Source organism: Barbatula barbatula (genome assembly GCF_947034865.1).
Source record: "Barbatula barbatula genome assembly, chromosome: 9".
NCBI classification, from domain to species: Eukaryota; Metazoa; Chordata; class Actinopteri; order Cypriniformes; family Nemacheilidae; genus Barbatula; species Barbatula barbatula.
Genome location: NC_136772.1, coordinates 1,515,105 through 1,539,440, shown reverse-complemented (window position 1 = coordinate 1,539,440; position 24,336 = coordinate 1,515,105). Strand labels below are relative to the sequence as shown.

Below are 24,336 nucleotides of genomic sequence, written 5' to 3'. Positions count from 1 at the left end.
TCTACTCCTTTGTCGTTTTCCACACAGGTGTCACTTACTGTTGCCATTTTGATCATGACAAGTTATGTTTTGTGCCACTAATGAGACGTAAGCAGTGAGCAAAAATGCCTACTGATGCCATTTTTGTCACGTTACTCTTTCATTTTAACAATATTCTGCAATTTTATATTTGATATAATCTCATTTTATTTCAAAATTAATATATTTCCCAGATCTAATGCACATATTTGCAACATTAAACTGAAACTACAAGAAGTAGTAAGAGAGAGAAAACACAGACACAATGATTTCCTTCCTTTGAGAACTGAAACACAGAGACTTGTCTGACTTTTGTCGGTTAACCAGGCGTAACGTGTCTTGTCCATCACCTTTATTAAAGGCCGTGTGGTCTTGTGGCTTGCGTTGGGCCGGCTACTGTACACTAATGAATGTTTACATGACTTACCCAGCACGACCACTCACATTATTAAATCGCTCGTAACCGTCCCAGCTGGAGGAAAAACTTAACCTATATCATATTGGGAAACTACAATATCTAGAAGACGTTTGGGGGGGGTGTTGCTGGAATTCCACGCATTCCAGCTCGCATTATTGCAGCTGCCGTGTGAGGAGGCTTCCCGGGAGCGACAGTTGTGGACGGAATTTCAATACCCGAAACATGTCAACTGTTGCCTCTGGATTGTTTTAGAAGCATACGGAGCGAATCTGGGACAGTCACATCAAAGCCGAGCGAGATCCTACAGGGGGATTGTGTGCTAGACAGGTCTGGAATTGAACCTTTGGGAAAAGGTGGGTTTACGTTTTAAGAAGAACTGAACAACATCCCACACCTTCCTGCTCCGTGCACGACTCCACCCGGGATATTTTAAGAACCCAGTTTAACAATGGACCGCTGCTTCAAAAGAAAACTAGCAGGAATAATTCACTTTATTCTACTTCATATTTATTATTGAACGGACAAACTCTCAAACACCCACAGTGTGATTCTTGATAACACCTGCCCGATGACTTATGACTTATTTTCCAGGTAGAAGGAGTTATGAAAACAAACACATAACGTACCGCCGTGTGACTGGTTTCATCTCGTAGTGTAAACATGGCAGAATAAACTGAGTCACTTATGAACCTGCACCAACAAGATCAACACAGATCTGCCAACATTCAGTGCCGTAGAGTTACCTGCCTCACAGGTACAACACAAGAAGGCTTTATCAAACACAGATTCAGATTCGATTGTTTCGATTAGTTTTCTTACCTCCTAGGCTGTGCTGTGAAAATCCTCTTTTTAGATATGTGACATATTCCATTAATCCACACAGTGAGAGAGAGAGAGAAAGACTGGACTAGAGCAAGTCTGTACCCAAGTGGCAGGCCTACCTTAATGCCACACCCCCTTCTAATGACATCAGAGACTATCTATGCCTCCCACCCTGGCGTAACACTCCAGCATGCCTTGTCAGCGAATCATGTGTGTGTACGAGCGTGTGTGCGTGTGTGTCAGAGCGTGTGTGTGTCCGAGCGTGTGTGTGTGTCAGAGCATGTATGTATGTGTGTGTCAGAGTGTGTGTATGTCCGAGCGTGTGTATGTGTGTGAGTGTGTCAGTGCGTGTGTATGTGTGTGTGTGTCAGAGCATGTGTGTGTGTGTGTGTGTGTGTCAGAGCATGTGTGTGTGTGAGTGTGTCAGAGCGTGTGTATGTGTGTGTGTGTCAGAGCATGTGTGTGTGTGTGTGTGTGTGTCAGAGCATGTGTGTGTGTGTGTGTGTGTGTTAGAGCGTGTGTGTGTGTGAGTGTGTCAGAGCGTGTGTATGTGTGTGTGTGTCAGAGCATGTGTGTGTGTGTGTGTGTGTGTCAGAGCATGTGTGTGTGTGTGTGTGTGTGTGTCAGAGCATGTGTGTGTGTGTGTGTTAGAGCGTGTGTGTGTGTTAGAGCGTGTGTGTGTGTGAGTGTGTCAGAGCGTGTGTATGTGTGTGTGTGTCAGAGCATGTGTGTGTGTGTGTGTGTGTGTCAGAGCATGTGTGTGTGTGTGTGTGTGTGTGTCAGAGCATGTGTGTGTGTGTGTGTTAGAGCGTGTGTGTGTGTTAGAGCGTGTGTGTGTGTGTGTGTGTCAGAGCGTGTGTATGTCTGCGGAACTTGTGTGTCAGAGCGTGTGTGCGTCAGAGCGTGTGTGCGTGTGTGTGTGTCAGAGCGTGTGTGTGTGTGTGTGTGCGTGTGTGTGTGCGTGTGTGTGTGCGCGTCAGAGCGTGTGTATGTCTGTGTATCGTGTGTGTGAGTGTGGGTGTGCGTGTGTGTGTGTGTGTGTGTGTGTGTGTGTGTGTGTGTGTGTGTGTGGCAGCTGATTGTGGTCATATTGCCAATTGTTTAATTAAATATATTAAGTATATAAGAACTGTTGTAAATAATATAAACAATTATGTTAACTCTGTATCGGCACAAATATACAGTATATGAAAACAAACAACCTCCAGCACTAATGAAATAAGACAATAGCTGTCAATAGATTTATTAATTCCATGTCAAGATTCACAATTAATCTTATATTTTGTATAGTTAACATGTTTACACAATAAAATCTTTTTTTGTAGAATAAAAACAAAACAGTCATGTGTAAACTTAACTGTTGATACCAACAAAGCCAAAACTCCACAGCAATTGCTTTTTCTATAATCTTCAAATACTTTAAATTGTAGAAAACTGAAACTGAGAGCTCAGAGGTGAAATACATTCCTGTATCACTCGATTTAGCATGAAACACTTGATCTTTCACTGTTCACTGACCTGTTGAAACAGCATTGACTGTGTTTCTAATGTAATCAAGTCTTATCACTTTCAGCTGTGTCTGTGTATCATTCATCATTATCAGGCCCGACGCAACAGTACATACATATTAAACTTTACAAGGCAGAAATGTAAAAGCCTACAAAAAAGATTTACAGATATTATTCAAATGTTATGAATTGACTATTTATAGGTGTGTGTTTGGGTAAATGTTCATTTAAGTTTAATTCTGGGAACTATTAACCACATTTCTCCCAAATTTCAAATAAAAATCTTGTTTCAATTTGCATTTATATGCAGAAAATAAAAACTGGAGAAACCGGTGAAAATACGCTCTGTATTTTTTCAGACCTCAAATACTGCAAAGAAAACACGTTCATATTCACTTTTAAGAAATAGATCTGTTTTTGGTCATGTATTTAGGAAAATCTTTCACATTTCTGTTGGATGACTTTATGTCACTCCTTTGGTTTGATTTTGTTAAAATTCAAATGACACTGAACTGTACTGACCACAATACAAATGCTTATTTAATGAAAAATTCTCTTCTTATCCAATACGAATTTTTATTCAAGCTTCAAAAAATTTACCAAGCTTAATTCAAGTATCTTTTTTATACCGTTTTGGGTCTTTTAGGACTGAGAGCTTCTATGCTTTAAACAAGACATCATATCTGTAAATCGATCGAAGAATGTTTAGATATTTGTGCTGGAAAACAAGGCATAAGATACTAAAGGAATAAAAAAATGAAAAGCATAAATAAGTATCAAATATATCTTAATCGATTAAAGATTAAAACAACAATATCACTTCAGCATTCATTTTTAAGTGAATTTTTACTTTGGTGTAATTTTTGGTCTTTAAAGCATGACATCACATCCAATCACGCAACAAACTCAAAAATAAATGGACATGCTCAAAGCCGAGTGTGACCGCACCTTAAATCTGTTTCAAACAACCCCGAGAGAGTAAAACAAAAGTATTTCTCCACATTCTTGCTCAGGCATGTCACGACCCAGAGGTTCAATTAAACCTGCGGAACAACAACAACACGTCTCTTCTGCGCTGTCTGTCATCTCATGTTTATCTGTGCTTTTAAAGGGGTCATATGACACGGCTAAAACAAATATTATGGTTTGTTTAAGATGAAACGCAATGTGTAAACACGATTTAAGGTTCAAAAATGCTGTATTTTCCACATACCGTACATGTTTGATTCTCCTCTTTGCTCCGCCTCTCAGAAACGTGCAGATTTTTAACAAAGGTCATCGCTCTGAAAGCGAGGTGTGCTATGATTGGCCAGTTAACCTGTGCGTGGTGATTGGTCGAATACCGCAAGCGTGTGACGCAACGCTTCTTACCATATTTGGAACATCAGGTTCCAATGCCATTGTACTGACAGGTACGTCCATCTTACTTGCGTTTACATTTAGGGCGGTGTTAGTGGAATCATACCACGAACTGATGTAGATTTGTGGGGGTGTGGTTACACGAGGGTGTTTCAGGCAGGTCTGGGTGAGCATTCGCTTTTAGATAGAATGCATCTTTTGCGCCGACACTTGAATTTGAGCAATTTTACGTATCTAATACATGCATGGCCAACTTATAACATACCAAAAGACACAAAAAAACACGCATTTGCGCCATAAGACCCATTTAACTCCTCACGTGATCACATCAACGCACTCGAGTCAAGGTTATGAAATGATAACAGCCAAAGGGATGCACTGGATTTTCGTCAAACGAAAATATTCGGTCAAAAATAGCAAAACAGAAAGCAGTTCTGTGTTTGACCGAATAAGGGAAATGCCCGAATAAATTTGACATGTGATGTGATCAAGCAGCAACCAGTTATTTAATAACGAATCGTTTAATATGCTGTTATGACACCGGACAAATTAAATCACACTTCACAAATGCGTTTGATCAGGTTAGATGAGAAGAGTCGCTCCTGACAGACACTGACTCACCAATCGTGCGCTAATACACTTTTAAACATCTTCCTTCAAAGAACAGCTGTGTCTCACATGCGTCCGTCTGTCAGCTGGGTTCTTCTCTTTATCATGTGACTAGTTCACAAACAGAAGCCTGCGGAGGCGCTGAACCAGACCGCTGCGTAGGAAGAAACAGATTGTTTTGCTAAAACTCCAGATTTGACTTAATGAGATAAACCGGTGCATCCAAACAGTTCTGCTTCAGCCCAGCTGTCAGTTCCCGGGTTCCAACTGTGCTTTAATAGGAACAAGTCTGACTGCGTCATGAAGGACAGAAAATACAAAACGAATAGTCACTAATTTACAGGGTTTAATCGGTTGAGGCGAAAAACTAAACTATTGAAACTCAATTTAGTGTTTAACCGTGCATAAACTAAAGAGGACAAAATAGTACGTAAACATTCTGTTGTGGCCGTGAAAGGCTGAGCATCTAGCAAACGAATAAATAACTTGAGAGCAGTCGTGTGACATGCCCTAATCCTCAATAGAGACCATCTAAACACTGGCATAACCATGCTTTTACTAGTCAAATCGAAGTAGTAATGTTCCTTGGCAGATTCCGACTATGACAGACGACTTGCGAGTCTCTAATGCGACTAACATCTACGATTATACATCTTATGATAAAATGTTTACCCGTAGCTTTCTCCGAGAGGTTAAAGTGCCTGAAACAATCAGGTGGATGGAGGGAGAGGCCCTACAAATTCCAGTCATATGCTTTCAAAGATTACTGTCTAAAAGTCAAAGAGTGTTTGCATGCTCAAACCTGATTCCTGGCGAGGAGAACAAGCCTGAATGGGACCTCGCTTCTGACTCAGTTTATTCACAACTATTTGAAGTGCGTATCATTGTTTGCGCAGGGGAAAGTTGAATTCAAAGTGAGCGTTAGAAAGGCAGGAAGACGTGACCTTGAGTTCCCAGTTTAGCTTCACAATGAGAGTCATCAGACCTGCGAGGTGGGGTTTTGGTGATTTTCTCGCTTTAAATTCGCCGCTTCCAGCACCCACAGACCTCGCTGGATACAGATGTTGATCTTGCCAGTTTTCCCTTGGCCTTATAAAAACAGGGAGAATGGTAAAAGCGCTCACTGCTGACAGCTCCTCTCCGCAGATATGTTGAATGTGTGTGACGGCTGTGAATGAGGGCATTATGTTGGCTATGTTTGGAAATTAGGGCTGAATTTCCACGTACAACCACACAGGGCAAGAAAATCTAAAATATCTTTGTATATTACATACTGTAGTAGATATATTGACTTGTTTCTCAGATGTTGCTCCACAACCGAAACAAAAGCATCAAAAGTAAACAAAAATGTCAAATCTACTCGTCTTAAAGATGAAAAGTAATTATATGACAAAGAAGTAAAACCATGCAACGATAAGCAAGAATAATAAATGTTTGGTTTGTAAATGTCTCGTGAATTATAGTAGATGGTTTCATGCTTTGCCAGCCAATTATTCACCAGACGTGGTTGCCACAAATCAAGTTTATCTTCTCTGCTGATGAAGCTGGATTTAATGCAGTTTGGGGTCATAATGGCTTTTCTTTTATCTATTACCATGCGTAGGTTTCAAGGATAAGGACACGTAAAGCTTTATTCGTGTTGGCGTAGCTCTTTCTCTACCAGACAAATCTATGTGAAAAAAGGTATTCGACCGCATGCTTTTGACATTTAACCTCAGTTATGAGCCTAGATGCACTTTATTATTTTGCATTTATCATTATTGCAAATGCAAATGCACATTTGCATTGTGAACGGACCAGCAACTCAATATCTTTTCCCAAAACCAAAAGATCTGTGCGGTGCCGTCCACATTTATAGTCGTCAACAGTTCTCTTACAATCCTCAATGTCGCAATCGTCTTACAATCGTCTCCTGAGCTAACAAACAGCAACCCATGAGCAACAAAAGGTTCATCCGGGGAATCTGATGGCAAACATCCCCACTTTTTTACAAAAAGAAGAAAAGATCAAAACTTAAAACCATTCTGTCAGATGATGAAGATAAAATGACAGCCAGACGAAACGGGCAGGACGTGAGCCAAAGAAATGACTCTGATTGGTCAGAAGTGTTTGGCAGACAGAGCGGGTAACTGCAGGAGGTTGGGGGGATTATTCCCCGTGGACAGACGAAACACAGAACCGCAGTCACAGCTGGTAATATGGTAAGCGAGGTCGCTCACAGTAAACACAAGCTGTTTAGAAAAGGTCTGGAAAGGATATTACCCCAAAAGCATTATGGGATGGGAAGATATAGAAAGAAAGTGATGAGGGGGGGTGAGACTGGGACAAAATAGAAAAGCAGAAAAACACACAGGGACATGAATTCACTTTTCTCTTTGCATCCCATTTATTTCAAGCCTAAGTGTTAAACTGTGCACCATATGTGACACATCCTCTAAAAATCAACTAAACAGTTTTCTATCATCTTACATAATAGGCTTGTTGCAATAGTCGATGTCACTGGTGATACACGGTATTCACCTGCCAACCGATTACATCACTTACGTCACGACCCCACCATCATATTGAAGCGGAACAAGTGTCGCAGCAAAGATCAGCAGCAGGAGTCAGATTTTATTCCTCACGGGAGGAGAGTGAAGTGAGCTCACGGACAAGACGATGACGGAGGCTTTTCTGTCAATGAACATGTAGTAGAATATAAGCATCAAGTTATTATTTTCTTTTGGTTCTAACTTAAAAGCCAGTCCTTTGCCATGTATTTAACATAAAAAATTTTTGTATCGTATTCCCTTTCTTATTCGTTTCTTATTAATTAGTTTTTTGCACAGTGTGTGCCGTGATTAGTCGTTTTTTTAATATAGGCAACTTATTTAGCATAAAGATTTTTAAGTTTCGTTTCTTAATTATTTTTTGCTTGATGTGTGTCATGATTATTCATTTTGTTAAAGGCAACCTTTAAGGTTTTTTAATATTTGTTTCTTTTTATTTTTGCATAGTGTGTGCAGTGGTTACTCTTTTGTAAGGTTTGTGTTCAATATAAGCAAATGTCATTGTACTTTTTTTGTAGTTAAGAAAGTTGTTGAACCTATCATTGATTCAAGCAATTGCCGTTCCCGAAATGCCGCTAATTCAAACCTGATGTACGTGCACGGCCGCATCTTCGACCACCCCACACACAGCACACCCCTCACTCCTGGTGTCACCAGTACTACCGGTGTTTTTACATGTCTATTGACCGGTGGGAAAATGTCATCACCGCCACATCCCTATTTACATAATATAAAGAAAAGTCTGTGAAAATAAATATACTTTGGTATATTTAATATTGACCCGGTAAGGACATGTCAAGAATGGATGTCTACTTTTAGGAAGCTAATTGGTACTTTTTGTGCAGAATAAAAACACACAGGCCCAAGAAAATCATCATTTTCAATACATTATAAGTCAAGATATATTCTATTTAAGGAATATATCCTTTAAGGAAAACTACTTAAGACTCTCAAAAGGGAGCTGATGGGACATAGACATGAAAGGTAAGAAAGTTTAAGAGAAGCGTATAACATTTATGGTCCACACTAAAGCAGCGTTCCCATGACCAGTGCCAAGGGAAAGAAATCGAGATTCAGTACACTAAATTCAGAACACCATGGGCGATCCAGATGTGAGCCGCGAACGACCCCATACTGTAAAGGTCATGTAGAAGGTCACTGTACTGGTCGATGAACTCTCACTCTACCATTTCACCCACAGGACTCTTCGGGGTCACATGTTCTGACCTAGACATTCCCACCACGGAAAACAGAGATACGGAAAGACAAGGCCAGCTAAAAATCTTGTTCTCTACAGACTGGTCAAAACATCTGCCAGGCATTTAGATAAGCAATGCTGAAGAGAAACGGTTCAAATCCCACACTCGCAGGAATGTTTTGTACCATTTACAAGATAAGTCATCAGAATTAAACGCTCAGCTTACCTACACGGCAGTGAAACTCAAATCCGCTAATGGTGTCGCCTGCCGAGTTGGAATATACAGGGTATACAACGTTTGCGAGTTTCCCCTTTATTAGCTCAAGAACATTTACATAAAAGTCAAAAGAGGAAAGTATTTTAACACAATACATCCTTTCTTAAGAAACAACGAGACATTGTTTACAGACAACACATTTGCCAGAGATACACCAGCTCGAGTTTTCTCTCCACACACAGTAGCATCCGAAAGTCGCCAGACGCTTCTGGACTTCAGAATCTTTATATCTGCTTCAGTGTGCTGCTAATGCATTCACTATTGTGTTTGTGCCATCCGTATAATTCTAGTACGATATTTATAACATGCAAGTATGTCTGTGTGGCTCCCTCTACTGAGTCTTGGTCATTTTTTTATCAACCTAAAACATCTCACCAAAGCCTCTACTTTGACTGTATCGTGTTGACACTTCCTGTTTAAACAGGAAGTCGGAGTGGAACATATCGAGGGCTTGTGTCTATATGTATAAATACACACTACAGCTCCATTGATAACATAATATATTTTTTATCTTATTTGTTTTTAAAATGTTTTTAATATTATGACTTGGGCCGAATAAGTAGGAAAACATCCAATAAGATGTGAGCTGTAAAACTGTTTAAAAAGCATTTAATGGCGAGGCCTCAAGATGCTGCTTGATATAATAAAAAGCGTCTCTATAATTCTAGATAAAAGGTAACCACTGAAAATAATAAAATGTAAGTTTTGATTTATTGGAGTTTTATTTGTGTCACAATATAATTCCCAGTTACATTTGTGTCATTCTATGGTGAGTTCTGAAGAAATTGAAATAAAGAAATACATATACTAAAGAATAGACAAGTGACTTAACTTGTACGCATGTAAACACAGATTCAAAGGAACAAAACCTTTTTTAAGGTTTTAAAGAAAATATTAATATTTAAGTATTAAAAGATGTCTTGACATCCAAACCTAATTTGACAGCTGTTGTGTACGCTTCAGTTAAAATGACATCAGGGGGAAAACGATTTGACAAAATTGTATGTGTTCACATCACAGCAATGCCGTAATGAAATGAAATGAAAACCACCCAGTCAGAAACATCAAGACAAACATGTTTGACAGCAGAAGTCCAGTACTGTGTGTGTCGTCCAGCTCAACTGTTTGAAACGGAATAACTTTGATTCATAATCGATACGACAGATGGACGTTTACACGTTTCAAGTTTCATAGAAAAATTACAACGAGAGGAAAATCTGGATTTTCATGTGCCGAACAAAACAAAATACCATGATATCATATTAAAATGATCTTTCGATCTTAAAAAAAAGTAGTCCAAATGATGGGATACTATGATTGCCAGGAGGATGTTGCTAGGTGATGGCACTTCTGCTCCAAGTGGTTGCTAGGGAGTTGCTAGGATGCTCTGGGTGGTTGTATACTGGGCCAAGTCAAAAAGGTCTGTTAAAATTGTAATGCTTTGGCAAACATCAAGCCAACCACCAAATACTTTGATTCCGTGACACCATACAACCAAATGTTTAACTGCAAATTGTTAAAAACATTTAATCCGGCTACGTCGAATCACGGACCAACCAATCAAATTAATCCTCAAACCTCACTTAACAAATAAAGTCATGCATCCATCACCTCCACAATATATGAGCAGAACCGCATGGCTGAAAAGGATTTGTGTGTGAGGTTTCACTAATGCAGTCAGATGGATTTGTGGCTTTGGAGTGTGTTCATGAAAACACAAAACATGAAGGTGGAAAGGTCTGTGAAGGAGCATTTCTTCATGAAAACTATGGGTCCTTTCAGTTCCCACAGCAGGTTCAGTGTGGTTTTATGAGGTGAATCTAGGACTGCTGTGATTGTGGAGGTTGTCAGTGAGCGTACGCATGAAGTCATCCACAAAGACGCAGTCTTGTGTTAGAAAACAGCACGCCACTGAACAGACCGCGGGGGTCTCTCAACATGTTTTTCAAATTTAAAATTCGTTTTTATTAGACAATGACAGCACTGTATTCATGGTGTCTTGAAAGAGCCTAGCTCATATTAACAATTCTGTTTATACAAACACGCTGTTGTTGTTTCAAACGGCGTATATGCACACGGAGCAATGACGTATTTCTGCTAAAATCTCAGCTCTTACATTTTTTTACTTTTAGAAAATCGATAATGAGCATTAAATAAATAATATAAATATAAACACTGTCGGTTCGCAAACTCATCACGTAAAGCCCGTCTTCAAGTGCTCATGGGTGTCTTCTGTACAGTAAGCGTAAACACAACACTGACAGCATACTAAAATCCTGCCAACAAACGCATCACACTGGAGGAACTCGACACGCATCATATTGTGGAATGCGGTTTAGCTCACCGTATCTGCCCACTGGAAGAGTCAACCTACCCCACCTACCCCAAACACATCAACCCATTCACCCCAAACTCATCAATCTGGTGCATGTTGTTCTCTGCTGTATTCAAAGCTGTTTACGGTCACTGCCTGCACGACCGACAACCAAACAAAGCCAGCCTCATTCTCCGGCGTTCTCTGGAGTTCTGCCACTAACTCTCTTTCAGAGCTGAGAAGCACAACATGCAAAAATAAAGGCCTTGTTTTCTTCAAACAGGGGAGGCAGGAGAGATCAGCTCTCGTGTCGCACAGAAACACTCTTCTAATGAAAGTATTCTGTTGAATACAGCTGTCGAGAGAGCTTGTGCGTGTGGTATGCGGAGGAGTCATGACTTATGGTATGTGCTGAAGATCTATGGCATCAACAGACACTAGCTCCGTACCAAAATCTAGTGAGCTGCCTACACAGGCAGCATATTAAGGCACCATATGTCATCACAAGAAATAATAAACATAGTCACATTATCTCTGCGTTTACTGAACAACCATCTTTCAGCTTTGAAAAACTTTATCACACCAATAGTGTAATTCTTTGGCTTTCAACACTACATTTAAGGCCACAGCTGTGTGTGTATGAAGAGAGAAAGCAGAGTGTGAGAAACAAGGAACAAATCTACAATAATTCTCAAATGCCATAATCCCTGAAGTAACGCCGTCTCTTGAAGCCCTGGCCCTTATTGGGGGGCCCTATATTTTCCACAATGCGGAAAACGCAGACGGAATTGCAGAATCCAGACATAAAAACTTAATTTGCTGTATAACACCGAATGACACGGAATCTGGTAAATATATTACATCTTAACCAGGACTCAGCGCTGCACAGTAAACAACATGCTAATCGTGCAATAAATAACGTTAGAATTGCTCAGATGCGGTTTACATAATCTGCTTGTTTTGCGTGTCTAAGTAGTTGGGTTGCATGTACAGTACGTGTAATGCCCCGTGGTGCTTTCAACTGCATTGAATCTACTATGAAACACGCTTTGCTGCGACCCTTGAAAATAAAAGTCTGGTAAACTTGAATAGGTTTTGACACACCCACATTTTACTATAATTCGACCACAGAGAATATTATTTACTATTATTAAATCATATTTTACATATGTTTTAAAAATATTAATTTATTACAAAATAAAAAATAAAATGAACTTTAAAAATGGTTTAATAACATATATACATATATATACTGTATGGATTAAAGCAGGACAATTAAGTTAGTTTGTCATGGGGGCCAGTTCATGAAAAGCATCCCAAATGTGGAGCCAGAGAAATATGGCTTGCAATATGAGGGATGACACAACAACAATAAGAAACCTGTTTTATTCTTTCCCTAATTCAGTTTTTTTCTGTTCACATGTTTCTGGATTCCGTGTCTTCCGTACTTTACTATACAATATAGAATAATAATATATTTGACCACATTGAAAAAATACTTCGGTATACTATACAATACTTATATTATACTACAGTATACTATTATCACATCATTCCGTGAAACAACATTAACCTTCTTAGGCGCTATTCTCCGACGCGCTATTGACTCTGCACTTTTGGTCCTATTCGTGCTAGCAAAATGTCAGAAATAAAACCAATAAAAGTTCTCATCCGTTATTGTCCTGTTGCGTCTCACAGTAGAGACTGCTGGCGAGTCTCGCCGCTCACCTAACGTCACGTGACTCCTGTTCTGTGCTGCTGCAGTGAAATATTGAAACGGTATATGGGATAAAATCAAATGGATTTCATAGGGCCCTAGGGGTCCGTGCTGATCGTTTGGAAATGGTCAAAGATCACTTTACATTACATCATAAGTGAGTAAATGATCTGACAGCTACTCACACAACTAAATGTCCGTCCAGCTCCGAATTCCAAGAACAGATGTCAAGAGCGAAAGAAGCCAAACTGCAGCAGCGCACGGCACAGTCCTGCCAAAACCTGTGAAGTTTCACATCTTGCATTCATATTTGCCGCTTAGAGAGTTCAGATGAAGCTGAAATTCCTCTCATTTGTCTTTTTTGTGCAAATCTGAGCTTGCTGAAGATGAGTATGCGGGGAAATCTACAGTGAGGTGATGGCAGGCCTAGAGCGAATCGCCAGGCGTTTTGTGTATTTTTTACGGATCTGGGGGAAGAAATCTACAAATTTAGGTAGTCTGGTAAAATGCGTAAATCGAGGACTTCCTGTAGCTAAACTTGCAGAACATAGCGTTAGCAACACACAGGTCATGGGTTCAACACACATGTCATGGGTTCAAATCCCCAGTGAACACACACACTGGTAACAAGAACTGTATGGATAGAAGTATCTACCAAATGCATAAATGTAATGCTGTTCACAAACAAATGATACGACGAGAAACCGGCGTGTGGAAACAGACTCATGTTTGAACCAAGTGTGCAGATAAATTAGGCAACTTTAGAAAATACTGTGTGTGCAATTTCCAAAAAGAGTTTCACCACACAGAAGGTCTACAGGTCCGTGCTAGACAAAACCAAAATCCAGCTTCCAAATAACACAACTACTGTCTCAATTTCTTCCAATCATTTCTGTTGAAAATCCCAATAACGGGGAGATGCGCTCATTCCCAACGGGAGAGAAAATGTATGTGCGTAAGAGAAACGATAACAGCAGGAAAAACAGCGATGAGAACGTGCTGGAAAATATCTCAGATTTCATAGAAAATCCTTCCAGCTATTGGAACATTCAGAGCTGACATCATCTAAATCTGAAGCCATTGAGCACAAATTTCCAAAGTCCTGAAGTCCAAAGTATGTTAATAAAGATCATATTTGACTCTAATGTGAACACAGGATTCCAGATCCCATCGCTCATTATATAGATGGATAATTGGTCTCATGTGGTATCCAAGGACAAATGTCTGGTTCGTATATGTGAAACGTCTTTTCATTTCTGCGTAGAGTCTTGTCATTGTGAACCCGTAGCACCGCAGCTATAGATTTTAACACAAGATAAGGCTCGAAGATCAAATGAAGCACAACATAATAGTCTAGTAGATATGTATCTTCAGTCATATCTAAAGGGAAATGAAAGCCATATGATGTGTTTCTTCTGAGATCTGTACAGTAGTAGTTTTGAATGCAATTACATGCTCATTTCCTCAGCAAAGAAATGAACCAAGAGCGTTTTCTAGAGATTTCTCTCCTCCCAAAAGTTCATTTCCCATGACCTCCACATGTGTCCGAGAGCGTTTCTCAGCTCTGCAAGCAGGAAATGCATTAATGTCAAAGGTCGAGGCAATGCCTGCAACAACAGGGACTTTAATTACAGCCACGCTGTCTCATAAACAAACACACATCCGGGACAGCAGAACTATGGTTAGACACATACACGCTCTTAAAGAGACAAAACTTCTGTGGTCATTTACTGTTTAACTTTCTTTATTTTGTGGAACACAAAAGTTGATGATCGACAACTTCACTTCCATAGTATGGAAAAATGATCAGCTTTAAAATTCTTGAAAATAATTTCTTGTGTTCTAAAAGAAGAAAAGAGGCGAGTACAGTCAATGCCAACAGAATCTTGAAGGAACCTTTTAAATGCCCAGTCTGCAAGGAATTTCTGCCAACACATTAAACTAACTTAAATTATACAAAATACCTTTTAATTCCAAAACTCACAATATCCATCAATAGCTCTTTCCTTTGCAGCCCAAAAATGTGGTGGTTAAAAAACCAAAGTAAGACCCGCTCTTTCTTCCCAGGACTTCGCCACTATATATAAACACAAAGGTGTCACCAGATGATCCATCACCAACCACCTCCCATTTACATTATGACCTTTCATTCAATTTCCTATCAGACTCACTCATCTACAATAAACACAGTGCCATAGACGTACACAAACACTGCATTGACCATTTAATCGTATGTCGCTGTCATATGGGACAGGCTTAGTACAGTAAAGTTTTCTTGATACAAAACACCAAAATGTGTACATTTCTTAATAAGTTACAATAGTGCATATCCCATAGTCTATGGTGTATACAAACACTCTGTGTCAAGTAACTAATTCATAGTAACAAAAGAAGAAAACGAAAACTCAGCATTGTCAAGCATTGAAATCACTTTAGAAATGTAAGTTATTGAGCTTGTGTGAGTTTGTAGAGCAGTTTTGCCCTTTCCAATATGGCGGACACGTTGACACATCTTAGCAACAGCCAAAGCTGTCTATGTTTCTAGTGCCTTATTGTCATAAGCCCTCACGTTCCATCCCGTTACTGTGCTTTCACACCGCCCCTGTTGAGAGCGTCAAAACAATCTCTCTGGTCGCCCTGCCAACAATGCTGTAGAAAGATTGGTGGACGCCCTGAAGTAAACCAAAGTGTACAGGACTGCCTTCTCTGGAATCCTCTCGATTGGTTCCTATTGGTTGCAGCCTAAGGGCGTCATAGCTCATTACCATAAAGGTGACCTGATTTAAACTCTCCTCAACGGCCTCGACGGCCGCTGCTCGCTCACATTGAAAATGAATGACTTCCGGGCACTTTGACGCTCTCGAGGGCGGTGGTGTGAACGCACAGTTAGGCTGAGTCCAAACACCGCCACTTGCGTTCTTGGCCACTTGCGTTCTTGGCCACTTGCGTTCTTGGCCACTTGCGTTCTTGGCCACTTGCGTTCTTGGCCACTTGCGTTCTTGGCCACTTGAGAGTGCATGCATACGACGGAAGTAAGAACATACGTCTGTCCAATGTCTTAAAAACGCTGCAGTGCCCTTAACGCACATCACACAATCTTGAAAACCGCTTCCAAGCGGTATTCAGGGCTAAGTGTATCCCATCATGCATCACGTTCACGATATATCATGAGACTTTTTCCCAGGGTCTCGCGATGCGAGATGTTGCGGAAAGCTTTCCAAGTTACACAACAACTTTCTAAGCTTACATCCATCTGTTTGGCTAACATGTGTTTTTCTTTAGCATTTAGCTTTGATACAATACAAATAAAGCTATATAAAAATAAATCTGACATGACTTGACTATATAATGAGTTGTCACATATAATTTCTTAGTTAAACTTAGTTGCACATTTTATTGGTGAACACTCCAGAGTTGTGTATTTTGTACAATGACATAAAAAGAAACACCACATTAATTAACGTTACATGTTTGCCCTTGTTAAGTGTGTCCCATTGGGTTAGAAATACTACATCCTCACTTTGGGATCTTCAGGACCGCTAGAACACTTGGCCAAAAACCGGAAATACGTCATGAAAGTAGTCAAGTGGTCAAGTGCGACGACCGCAAGTGAGGTATGTGCACGCAGCCATAGTCTTGAATAAATAACTAACATAAGACAGTTCCTGTATATTAACATCCTCCCGGAAGTAGCGTCATTTCGTGGGAAAACAGCAGCACAAACGTCAGTAAAGATTAGCAAACAACGCGCGCGTTCTCGTCTGAATTCACATCGGGTTGTTTCTCCCCAAATAATTAAAAGCTACGATTCAATACGACACGCAATGCCACACTTTCTCTCTATTTACATATTCATATGCTCGCTCCATTCTGACAATAATCCAGTTATAGGAAACGTCTCCTCACGCGCTTTCCAAAGGAAGACTTTCTTAAACTACAGGTTACAAAGTTAAAACAGGTACACGAACAACAGCCCAACTACAGTTACACCAAACATACAAACCCAGCGCGGATGAGTAAATCTGTCAATATTTACCTTCTGTTGCGCGCGTCTCCATCCATCCCAGCAGCGGCTGTGAGAGTCACGGCACTGTGAGACAGAAAGCAAACCGCAGTCATTCATTTACAGCCCGAGAAGTAAAAAAACTAGATCGGTAAGTTCGTCGACTCTTCGTTGCGTTGCGTTGCCTGCGGCTCCAACGACGCGCACGGTTGCGTGGAGGTGTTTTCCCGGGGAGGAGGATCTTTCATCTCTGTTACCAAATCACATTTCACCCCGTGCGACATGGGCGTCATGCGCTTTCATCTATGGGCGCATCAAAACAACTATTTGTTACGGTATATTAAAACTACACCAACCCCACACTTACCAACTTACTACAGCAACCATGTAGCATTTGTAATAGACACCACGAATTAACATTGTCACACAGTGATCATAGTTTGCCATATGTAGTAAAACTAATCAATCCCCCAAAACCATGGCAACTGCATTTTTATCTGTTAACTTTCATAAGGACAAACGGAGAGTCCTCGCTAGTTTGGTGTCGTATGTGACATAAATACAAAGTTTAATAAAAACGTTTTCGTTTAACTTCTGCGTTTGTTGACTATTTTGAAAACAGAGCGAATCCCGCCTCGACGCGTCGTGGGTTCGAATCCCGATCAACCTCGAACACGACGTGTCGATATCTGACAAGGACCAACATTGTGATGATAATAAAACGTAATAATAAAGTCACGGTATGAACTGACCTTGATCGGCCTCGATGCTGCGCGCTGCGGTCCACCTTCATCAGTGCTGCTACAATATCAGACTCATCATCTTCAGGTCATGACGCGCGCTGAATAAACACTCAGGTCTCTCTAAAGCTGGTTCTGTCCCGTTACACCCTTACAATTCTGTAACTCCCACCATATTTTCCGAAGTCCTGCCCCAGTCAACAGAAGCTCTCTGTTCCCATTGAAGAAAGAAAGAGACTCATACGGTCATTCACGGTCCTCCCATCTTCATATTCACACTCTAGTAAGACGGTGGGATGTGAATTTGCATGTCGCCCCCAAAAGTCACAATAGAGCAGTGAATGTGCAGAATCCCACCTGAAGCATGCGCTTTACAGTTTGTTTGTTTACATTGCAAATTGCATATAAAATATCATTAGGATATATCATTGATATTAAGAAGTAAAGTTCATTAGGAATTCACGAGGTTAAGTAATGGGTAACATTTCTAGCAATACAGTGACATCTAGAGTTGTAAGTGTTCATGTGCATTATGCAATCCATTTAGTTTACAGTATCCACGTGACATTTGATCCAATTTGACTAAAGGTGCAATTAATCATAACATTTATCTGTACCTGTGTTCTCTGGGATCTTAACCTGTGATTTTCAGGTTGAGCCAGAATCTGAATTATTTAGCAGTTTCCACAACGCACTGGTGTTCACTTCTGTCCTAAAAGCAAACTCATGCTTGCTTTGAAATATGTGTTATACGTAAGACACCTAGTGAGTGAGCATCCTTGCTAGAGCACCTGATTCCCATGCCGGACCTATTTACATCTATACATTCTTTCTACAAATTAAATGTTACTTGTGAAATTACAGGTGCATTCCATTTACCTTAAGCACACGTTTTCCAACTACACTACCTCTAAAAGCTATTTGTATTTTGTCAAAGTTGACAAGCACTTTATAATTTTAATTGAGTTAGATATTTGCAAAACCCAGACAAACATTAAGGGTGACTAATAATAATAATTTTACTTTTAAACAAATGGAGATACAAGGTTTCAGAAGGACTGCAGCGATATGATTTATTTAATAAACCAATTAAATGGTACAGCAATTAAAGCCGTAACAAATGTATCTTAAAAACAGTATATAAAAAGGTCTTACGATATCAAATCTTTAACAGACTGATATTCTGTGTAGCGTTTGTAATCTGTAAGAAAGTGCTGGTGGTGCTTAGAACAGAGGTGTTGGAGACGGTGCAGTAGAACATATCAGCTCCGTGTGAACAGTCTTGAGGGAAGAGCACCATCATGATGATACCGATAATCATGACGCAGACACCTGCCACCAGGATGATGCTCGGAATGAGGTTTTCCCCACGAAACCAGCGTTCATTTGAAAGCTTCAGAAAACAGGCAGAGGGAAAGATGAAGATGAGAGGTGTGGCGCTCAGGACTCCCTGAAAAACAGAAACAACACAATAATCCAATCATAATAATAAATTGCATCTAAATACTCTTCTTCACCGTAATGCTATAGAAGAGCAATCAGTTAAACGTTAACCTTTTGTGTTAAAAGGAACACTTTATGGAAACATGCTGGCCAACAAAGAACCTTTATAGGATCTCCTCAGGAAGGTCTCAAGGCACACGATACAGCTTTTACACGTGATTAAACAAACGAGACATTTATTAGACAATGACAGCATTCTCAAGTTTTACGAGAGCTCAGTTTAGATATTTTCCAAAAATCATGAATCTGTTTTGAACTTTTTGTGCCATGAAAATCGCACTTTCCATCTTGATAAAAATGGAGGTGAACTTTTTCTTGCTAACGGCTAACTGTTCTTTTGCTGATGGTTTGACAGGAAAACTCACGTTTACTTCCAGTACGATACCCAGACAGTCATAAAAGAGGGATATGGCAGTCGTTGCCGATATGATCACCATGGTGACAATGACGTGGGCTGTGTTACCGAGTTCTCCTTTAAAAAAGATATTAGAGACCACCTGGACACAGTGGGAAAACCATCAAGTCTCAAACAGCTGGTGGTTTACCAGAAAGATAAAATACAAGAACAAACACATCTGTCGCTCTTTAAAAAGCCCTCAAACATTTCCAGTCATTAAATGAACAGTAAAGGAGAGCTAAAGAGGTTTAATTTTTCAAGTTTTTAAGTATCTTTTATATGAAAGCCTCCAATATGGTCTGCACTATTGCAGGGACGAAAAATGAAGTCATACCTCACGCGTAACAAAGCACTCCAGAGGGAACGTGGTGATTATACTGACACCATAACACAATCGACCGAATGTGGCCAAGTTATCATTCTTGCAGTAATTCTCAAATATATCACCTCAGGAAACAAAAGGAGGAAAAGCAAAACAGGACTGCCATGAATAGTTTAAGTGTTTCTTACACATTTCTAAATAGTACGTTTAAAAATAGTGACTGCCTGATGTAGAAAAGTAATGGAAGTACATTACAACATGCAATCTCTATAATATGATTTAAAAAAACTCATATTATCATAAATGGCTGGAAAAGTCATTCCCATTGATTGCAATGGGAAGTCTGATCCGAGAACTGGGTGTACCTTGCGTGTAGCCAGTAAAAGTTGCATAACCTGCAGCCGCAAAAACAGCGCTGACCACGACAGCTGAACCCACGGACACATGCGTGACCAGAGACCAGTTACTCAACGTGGGCTGCTGCAGTGACCCGTAGATCATGAAGCTGTTGTGATGGCAGATAAAGGCTGTAAAAGATGCCACGGTAATGTTGAGACAACAAAAATCTGACCATACTGAAATAAAAACATGACAATTTCAAATAGAATCCTACCAAAAGACATGACAGCGACTGCCTGAATGACATTCCAGCGAGCAAACACCCACGCATCATCTGACGGAGGTCTGTGAACAAAATATACAGTAAATCAGAAAATCTGAAGAGGACATTTCATATTTCAGATAGCATGGGCAATGTGTGTTTAAATGCATTCTATAACGTATGCAAGTAACACCATTTAGTGGCCTAATTTCAATAAATGGTCTTCACAAGTTAGGAAATTATAGATTTGTATAAATATAAAAACGTTATGTTGTGTCTCATTGCAACATGCCACGGATGTGCTCACTAAACAAAGCCTCTGATGGAAATCCATACCAGGAGCTCATAGGGGTCACTTCTCAGAAATCTGCATTTACAGGGGTAAATATTAGCCTGAGCTGCCGTCAGTAAATACAAGCATATGGTGGACATTATGTATGAATGAACACAGGAGAGAGAGAGAGAGAGAGAGAGAGAGAGAGAGAGAGAGAGAGAGAGAGAGAGAGAGAGAGAGAGAGAGAGAGAGAGAGAGAGAGAGAGAGAGAGAGAGAGAGAGAGAGAGTTTCCGTACATCTGTGGTCCTAGTGTGGCTGCTTTCACGATAACTGTGATGAGGATCGCAACAGTCAAAATAATGGATAATAAAGACACCTGGAACAAAGAAAGAGAGAGAGAGAGAGTGAGAGTGAGAGAGAGAGAGAGAGAGAGAGAGAGAGAGAGAGAGAGAGAGAGAGAGAGAGAGAGAGAGAGAAGAGAGAGAGAGAGCGCTCAGTCATCTTCCAGATAAAAGGAACACAACTTACGTCTCATTTCTTCACCCTCATTTCATAACAAACCCAGTTTCTATCTTCATATAGGAACAGTATTTATTGTATTGACATACAATAAAAGTCAAGTTTGACATCACTGATGAACAACAAACTTGGATTTTAGTTGCAATAAACTTTGTGCACTACATTGATGTTTTGTATGGCTTCTGATAGGAGTGTCAAACAATGAATATGATTAATCGCTTCCAGAATAAAAGTGTGTATTTACATAATATGTCCGTGTACTGTCACTATGCATAATCAATTTGTATTTTTAAACGCATATACATATACGCATGTATGTAAACATATTTAGACATTTACCAATAATTTCAAATTGTTAATTTTGAACTTTTTTCTTTTCTTGAACATATGTATGTTTCTATAAATTAAAAAATGAATATGCACAGTACACAACCATATATTGTGTAAACACAAACTTTTATTCTAGTTTCTGGTCTGTTGGAAATTGACAGCCACTATGTTGTCTATCATACAGTCACCATGAGCTGTCATAGAAAAGAAGCGCATGATGACATCAAATAACATTTGGGACACATTATAAGTACAGACTTTTTGGAACATCTATTCGACAAATAACACATTGTTTTAAAATAAATATATTTATATACATCCGTAAATAGAGAATTGTTTGCAATACTTTACCTTTCCGAGCTTTGCTATATCTCTATAAAGAGACAGAGGGGTTGTGAATAGAATTGTGGACAGCAGAATTACAAAATGTCTGTTTGTCAGAATGTTTCCAGGTCCAACTGCACAAACAAACAACACATCAAAGTGCTTAAGATGAGTGTCTGTTGTATTCTGGTTTTCTAGCTACATTTTGATCAAGCTTGAAATGTATGTAAGACATTAAGTCTTGTATTTAGATAACCGTTTTTGAATTTAGTGTTTATTTCTCACCCCGCTAGAAACGTAAGCACAAATCTAAGTTTCAATCTAGTTGAGTATTTTAGTATGTATATACCTTTTCAAGTTTTTAACTTAAAAAAGATTTCATTCACGCTTTACAAAATAATAATTAAATGAGACAAAAACAGTACAAGAAATGTAGACTATGTAAAAAAAAAGCACAATGCAAATATAACAGCTCACCTCCTTGGATTCTCATAAACACTTTGGTCAGTGTATCGCCGGTTATGATGTTGTAGCTGATCATGGCTTTATGTGGGAAACAGAAGTTTATTTTCTTTATGAACCTTTGAGCGTAAATACAAGTCAGATAAGTTCGGAAAATGTTGTAAATTGTGATCACCAATAAATGGATACATGAACTGCAGACCAGATAGAATCAAATATCCCGTCAACCCAAAAGTGCTTTGCACCAGAGTCTGATAACTCTGAGTTCCCGACAGATTTCCTCCTCGAATCAACAGGATGATGGAGTAATCTGCAATACAGTATACGACGACATGTCAACGTGTTTCAACAGCGTTACAAACTTTTATCACATGAATGCAAGACATCTGACGGACAGGACTGAATGAAGCATGCATGCTGCACATTGTACCTGTGATGAAGGCAACCAGAATGAGCAACAGAAGCCCCATTGGGAGACCCGCCTGACTCATGGAGTACGGCAAACCTGGTCGAACAAAAAATACGTCAGAGATTAATAAGAAAGATGATGATTCACGTAAATATAAAAATGAACTCCTAACTAAAGAGTTAACGCCTTTTCTCTACCCTAAAGATACATCACAGGACTGTAAACATATCTGTGAGTGTAGTTTTTTACCCTGAGCATCATGTGAATGAACTGGCTGCTGTGCAGTCATGTGATTCTTTAGCGTGTAAAAGCTTAACCAGTTCTCACGTCTTTTTTGACCTACTGAAATCCACACAAACTGGATTAATGGGAATCTAGTAACTAAAGTTCAAACATAAATGCTCTTTAGAAGAAGAATGTGCTTTCTATTGTGCATGTACATATTTTGTTGAAACTGCTATGAATATATTCTGGCTCATGTTAAATGACTAGAGCCACAAAACTGTTAATGCGTTTATGCATTATCCCTGTTTAGTACAACAAAGCTTTACCAATAATTCCTGATCCGATGATCGAGTTTATGAAATTAAAAGAGGCTGAGGACGTCGAGCTGCTTCCACCTCTATCCGTGTCCTTTTGCAACAAACTATCTCGGTCATGATCTGTCTGAAACGACCAAAATCACATTAGAACCAGGTTTAAAACTATATTTAGTCAATTGCAGATCATGTACAAACTCACCTGTTTCTCACTTTCTTGGTTTTCCATTGAAACAATCCGTCTGTGTTTTCCTACATGAATGTTCTTGCGTGTCACTGACTCAAACAGCAGTGAAAAACTCGCTTCACTTCATTCATTCCGCCCCCTTAATATGATAATACGCCCCTTGTTCCACTTAACCGTTGAATGTATTTGTTATTTTGCTTTTGAGAAAATAATCTCCTTTGACACATCAAACCGTATAACAGGCCTAATACTCCACAGTCTCACATTTTCTGGATAACATTGGAAAATCATTTATTTAAGTGCATGATCCCTTAGGAGAACGTAAACTGCGGTTTAAACTGACCGACCAATTTATAGACCTATGATTTAAATTTGTATGAAAGTTTGAAGTTTCATGAATGGGTTCCTGTAGCTCAAATGCTTACCCAAACCCATTAACATTTAAATCCTCAGTCTATAACGCAGTTTAAACCGCTCAGACAGGTTCCTGTAGCTCAATTGGTGGAATAATGTCTTCCAAATGCATTCGTGAACATGAATGGTATGTGACTTTTCATTTATTTCGTCTGATCTGAGGACCTGGGCCAGACAGATGGATGTCATGATTCTGCCTCCTCTTGTCTTGATTTTCTGGTCTAGGGGCAGAATCATGACAGACCCACGTGTTTTATGTGGAGAGAAACATATTGTCAATCAGGACATAATATGCGTTCTCTCCAGTCTCGTCATTTGGCCCCACCCCTCTCGTTCCTAGTATAGCTTTCCTCCTGTGTCTCATTACCCACACCTGCCCATCGTTATCTCCTTTGTTAGTCTCCCTATATAATGCCCTCTTGTCTATTGTTTTGTGCTTGTTCGTTGTACATGTTTCCATGGCGTGGTCCTCAGCCGTGTCTTTTCTGGAAATTACCTTGCGCCTTGTTTTGACGCATGTTT

The 24,336-nt window shown here is 39.7% G+C and overlaps 2 protein-coding genes across 9 annotated transcripts in view; both read right to left on the bottom strand.

Moving 5' to 3' along the window:
- The window catches only part of cobll1b (cordon-bleu WH2 repeat protein-like 1b), a 41,528-nt gene extending 23,813 nt beyond the window's left edge, over positions 1 to 17,715 (bottom strand). The window contains exons 1-2 of one of the 5 annotated variants that reach the window (XR_013787122.1): positions 17,545 to 17,693; positions 16,826 to 16,879 (exon numbers count right to left, since the gene is read on the bottom strand). Coding sequence is in view for 2 of the 5 variants with exons in the window: in XM_079464063.1 (XP_079320189.1) it covers positions 16,826 to 16,879; positions 17,545 to 17,585 (95 nt within the window). In the remaining 3 variants the exon portion in view is untranslated. Of the gene's footprint in view, positions 1 to 1,255; positions 1,323 to 16,825; positions 17,096 to 17,544 lie in introns of those variants that run through there. The other 4 variants (XR_013787123.1, XM_079464063.1, XM_079464064.1 and 1 more) reach the window with 4 other exon arrangements.
- An 814-nt stretch (positions 17,716 to 18,529) lies between these two features.
- Positions 18,530 to 24,043, bottom strand: slc38a11 (solute carrier family 38 member 11). 4 transcript variants are annotated; one of them, XM_079464887.1, is made up of 12 exons: positions 23,416 to 24,043; positions 23,226 to 23,340; positions 22,696 to 22,770; positions 22,441 to 22,575; positions 22,281 to 22,346; positions 21,831 to 21,937; positions 20,927 to 21,006; positions 20,368 to 20,438; positions 20,120 to 20,281; positions 19,767 to 19,879; positions 19,401 to 19,532; positions 18,530 to 18,982 (listed from the first exon to the last, which is right to left on the bottom strand). In XM_079464887.1, exons 1-12 carry the CDS (start codon positions 23,440 to 23,442, stop codon positions 18,692 to 18,694), a joined length of 1,374 nt encoding a protein of 457 aa, XP_079321013.1. In that variant the 5' UTR covers positions 23,443 to 24,043; the 3' UTR covers positions 18,530 to 18,691. The 4 variants fall into 4 exon arrangements, with proteins under 4 accessions (XP_079321013.1, XP_079321014.1, XP_079321015.1 ...); XM_079464888.1 differs by having other exon boundaries at positions 18,583 to 18,925; XM_079464889.1 differs by lacking the exon at positions 19,767 to 19,879 and having other exon boundaries at positions 18,583 to 18,982; positions 19,401 to 19,507.
- Between the last annotated feature and the right edge of the window lie 293 nt (positions 24,044 to 24,336).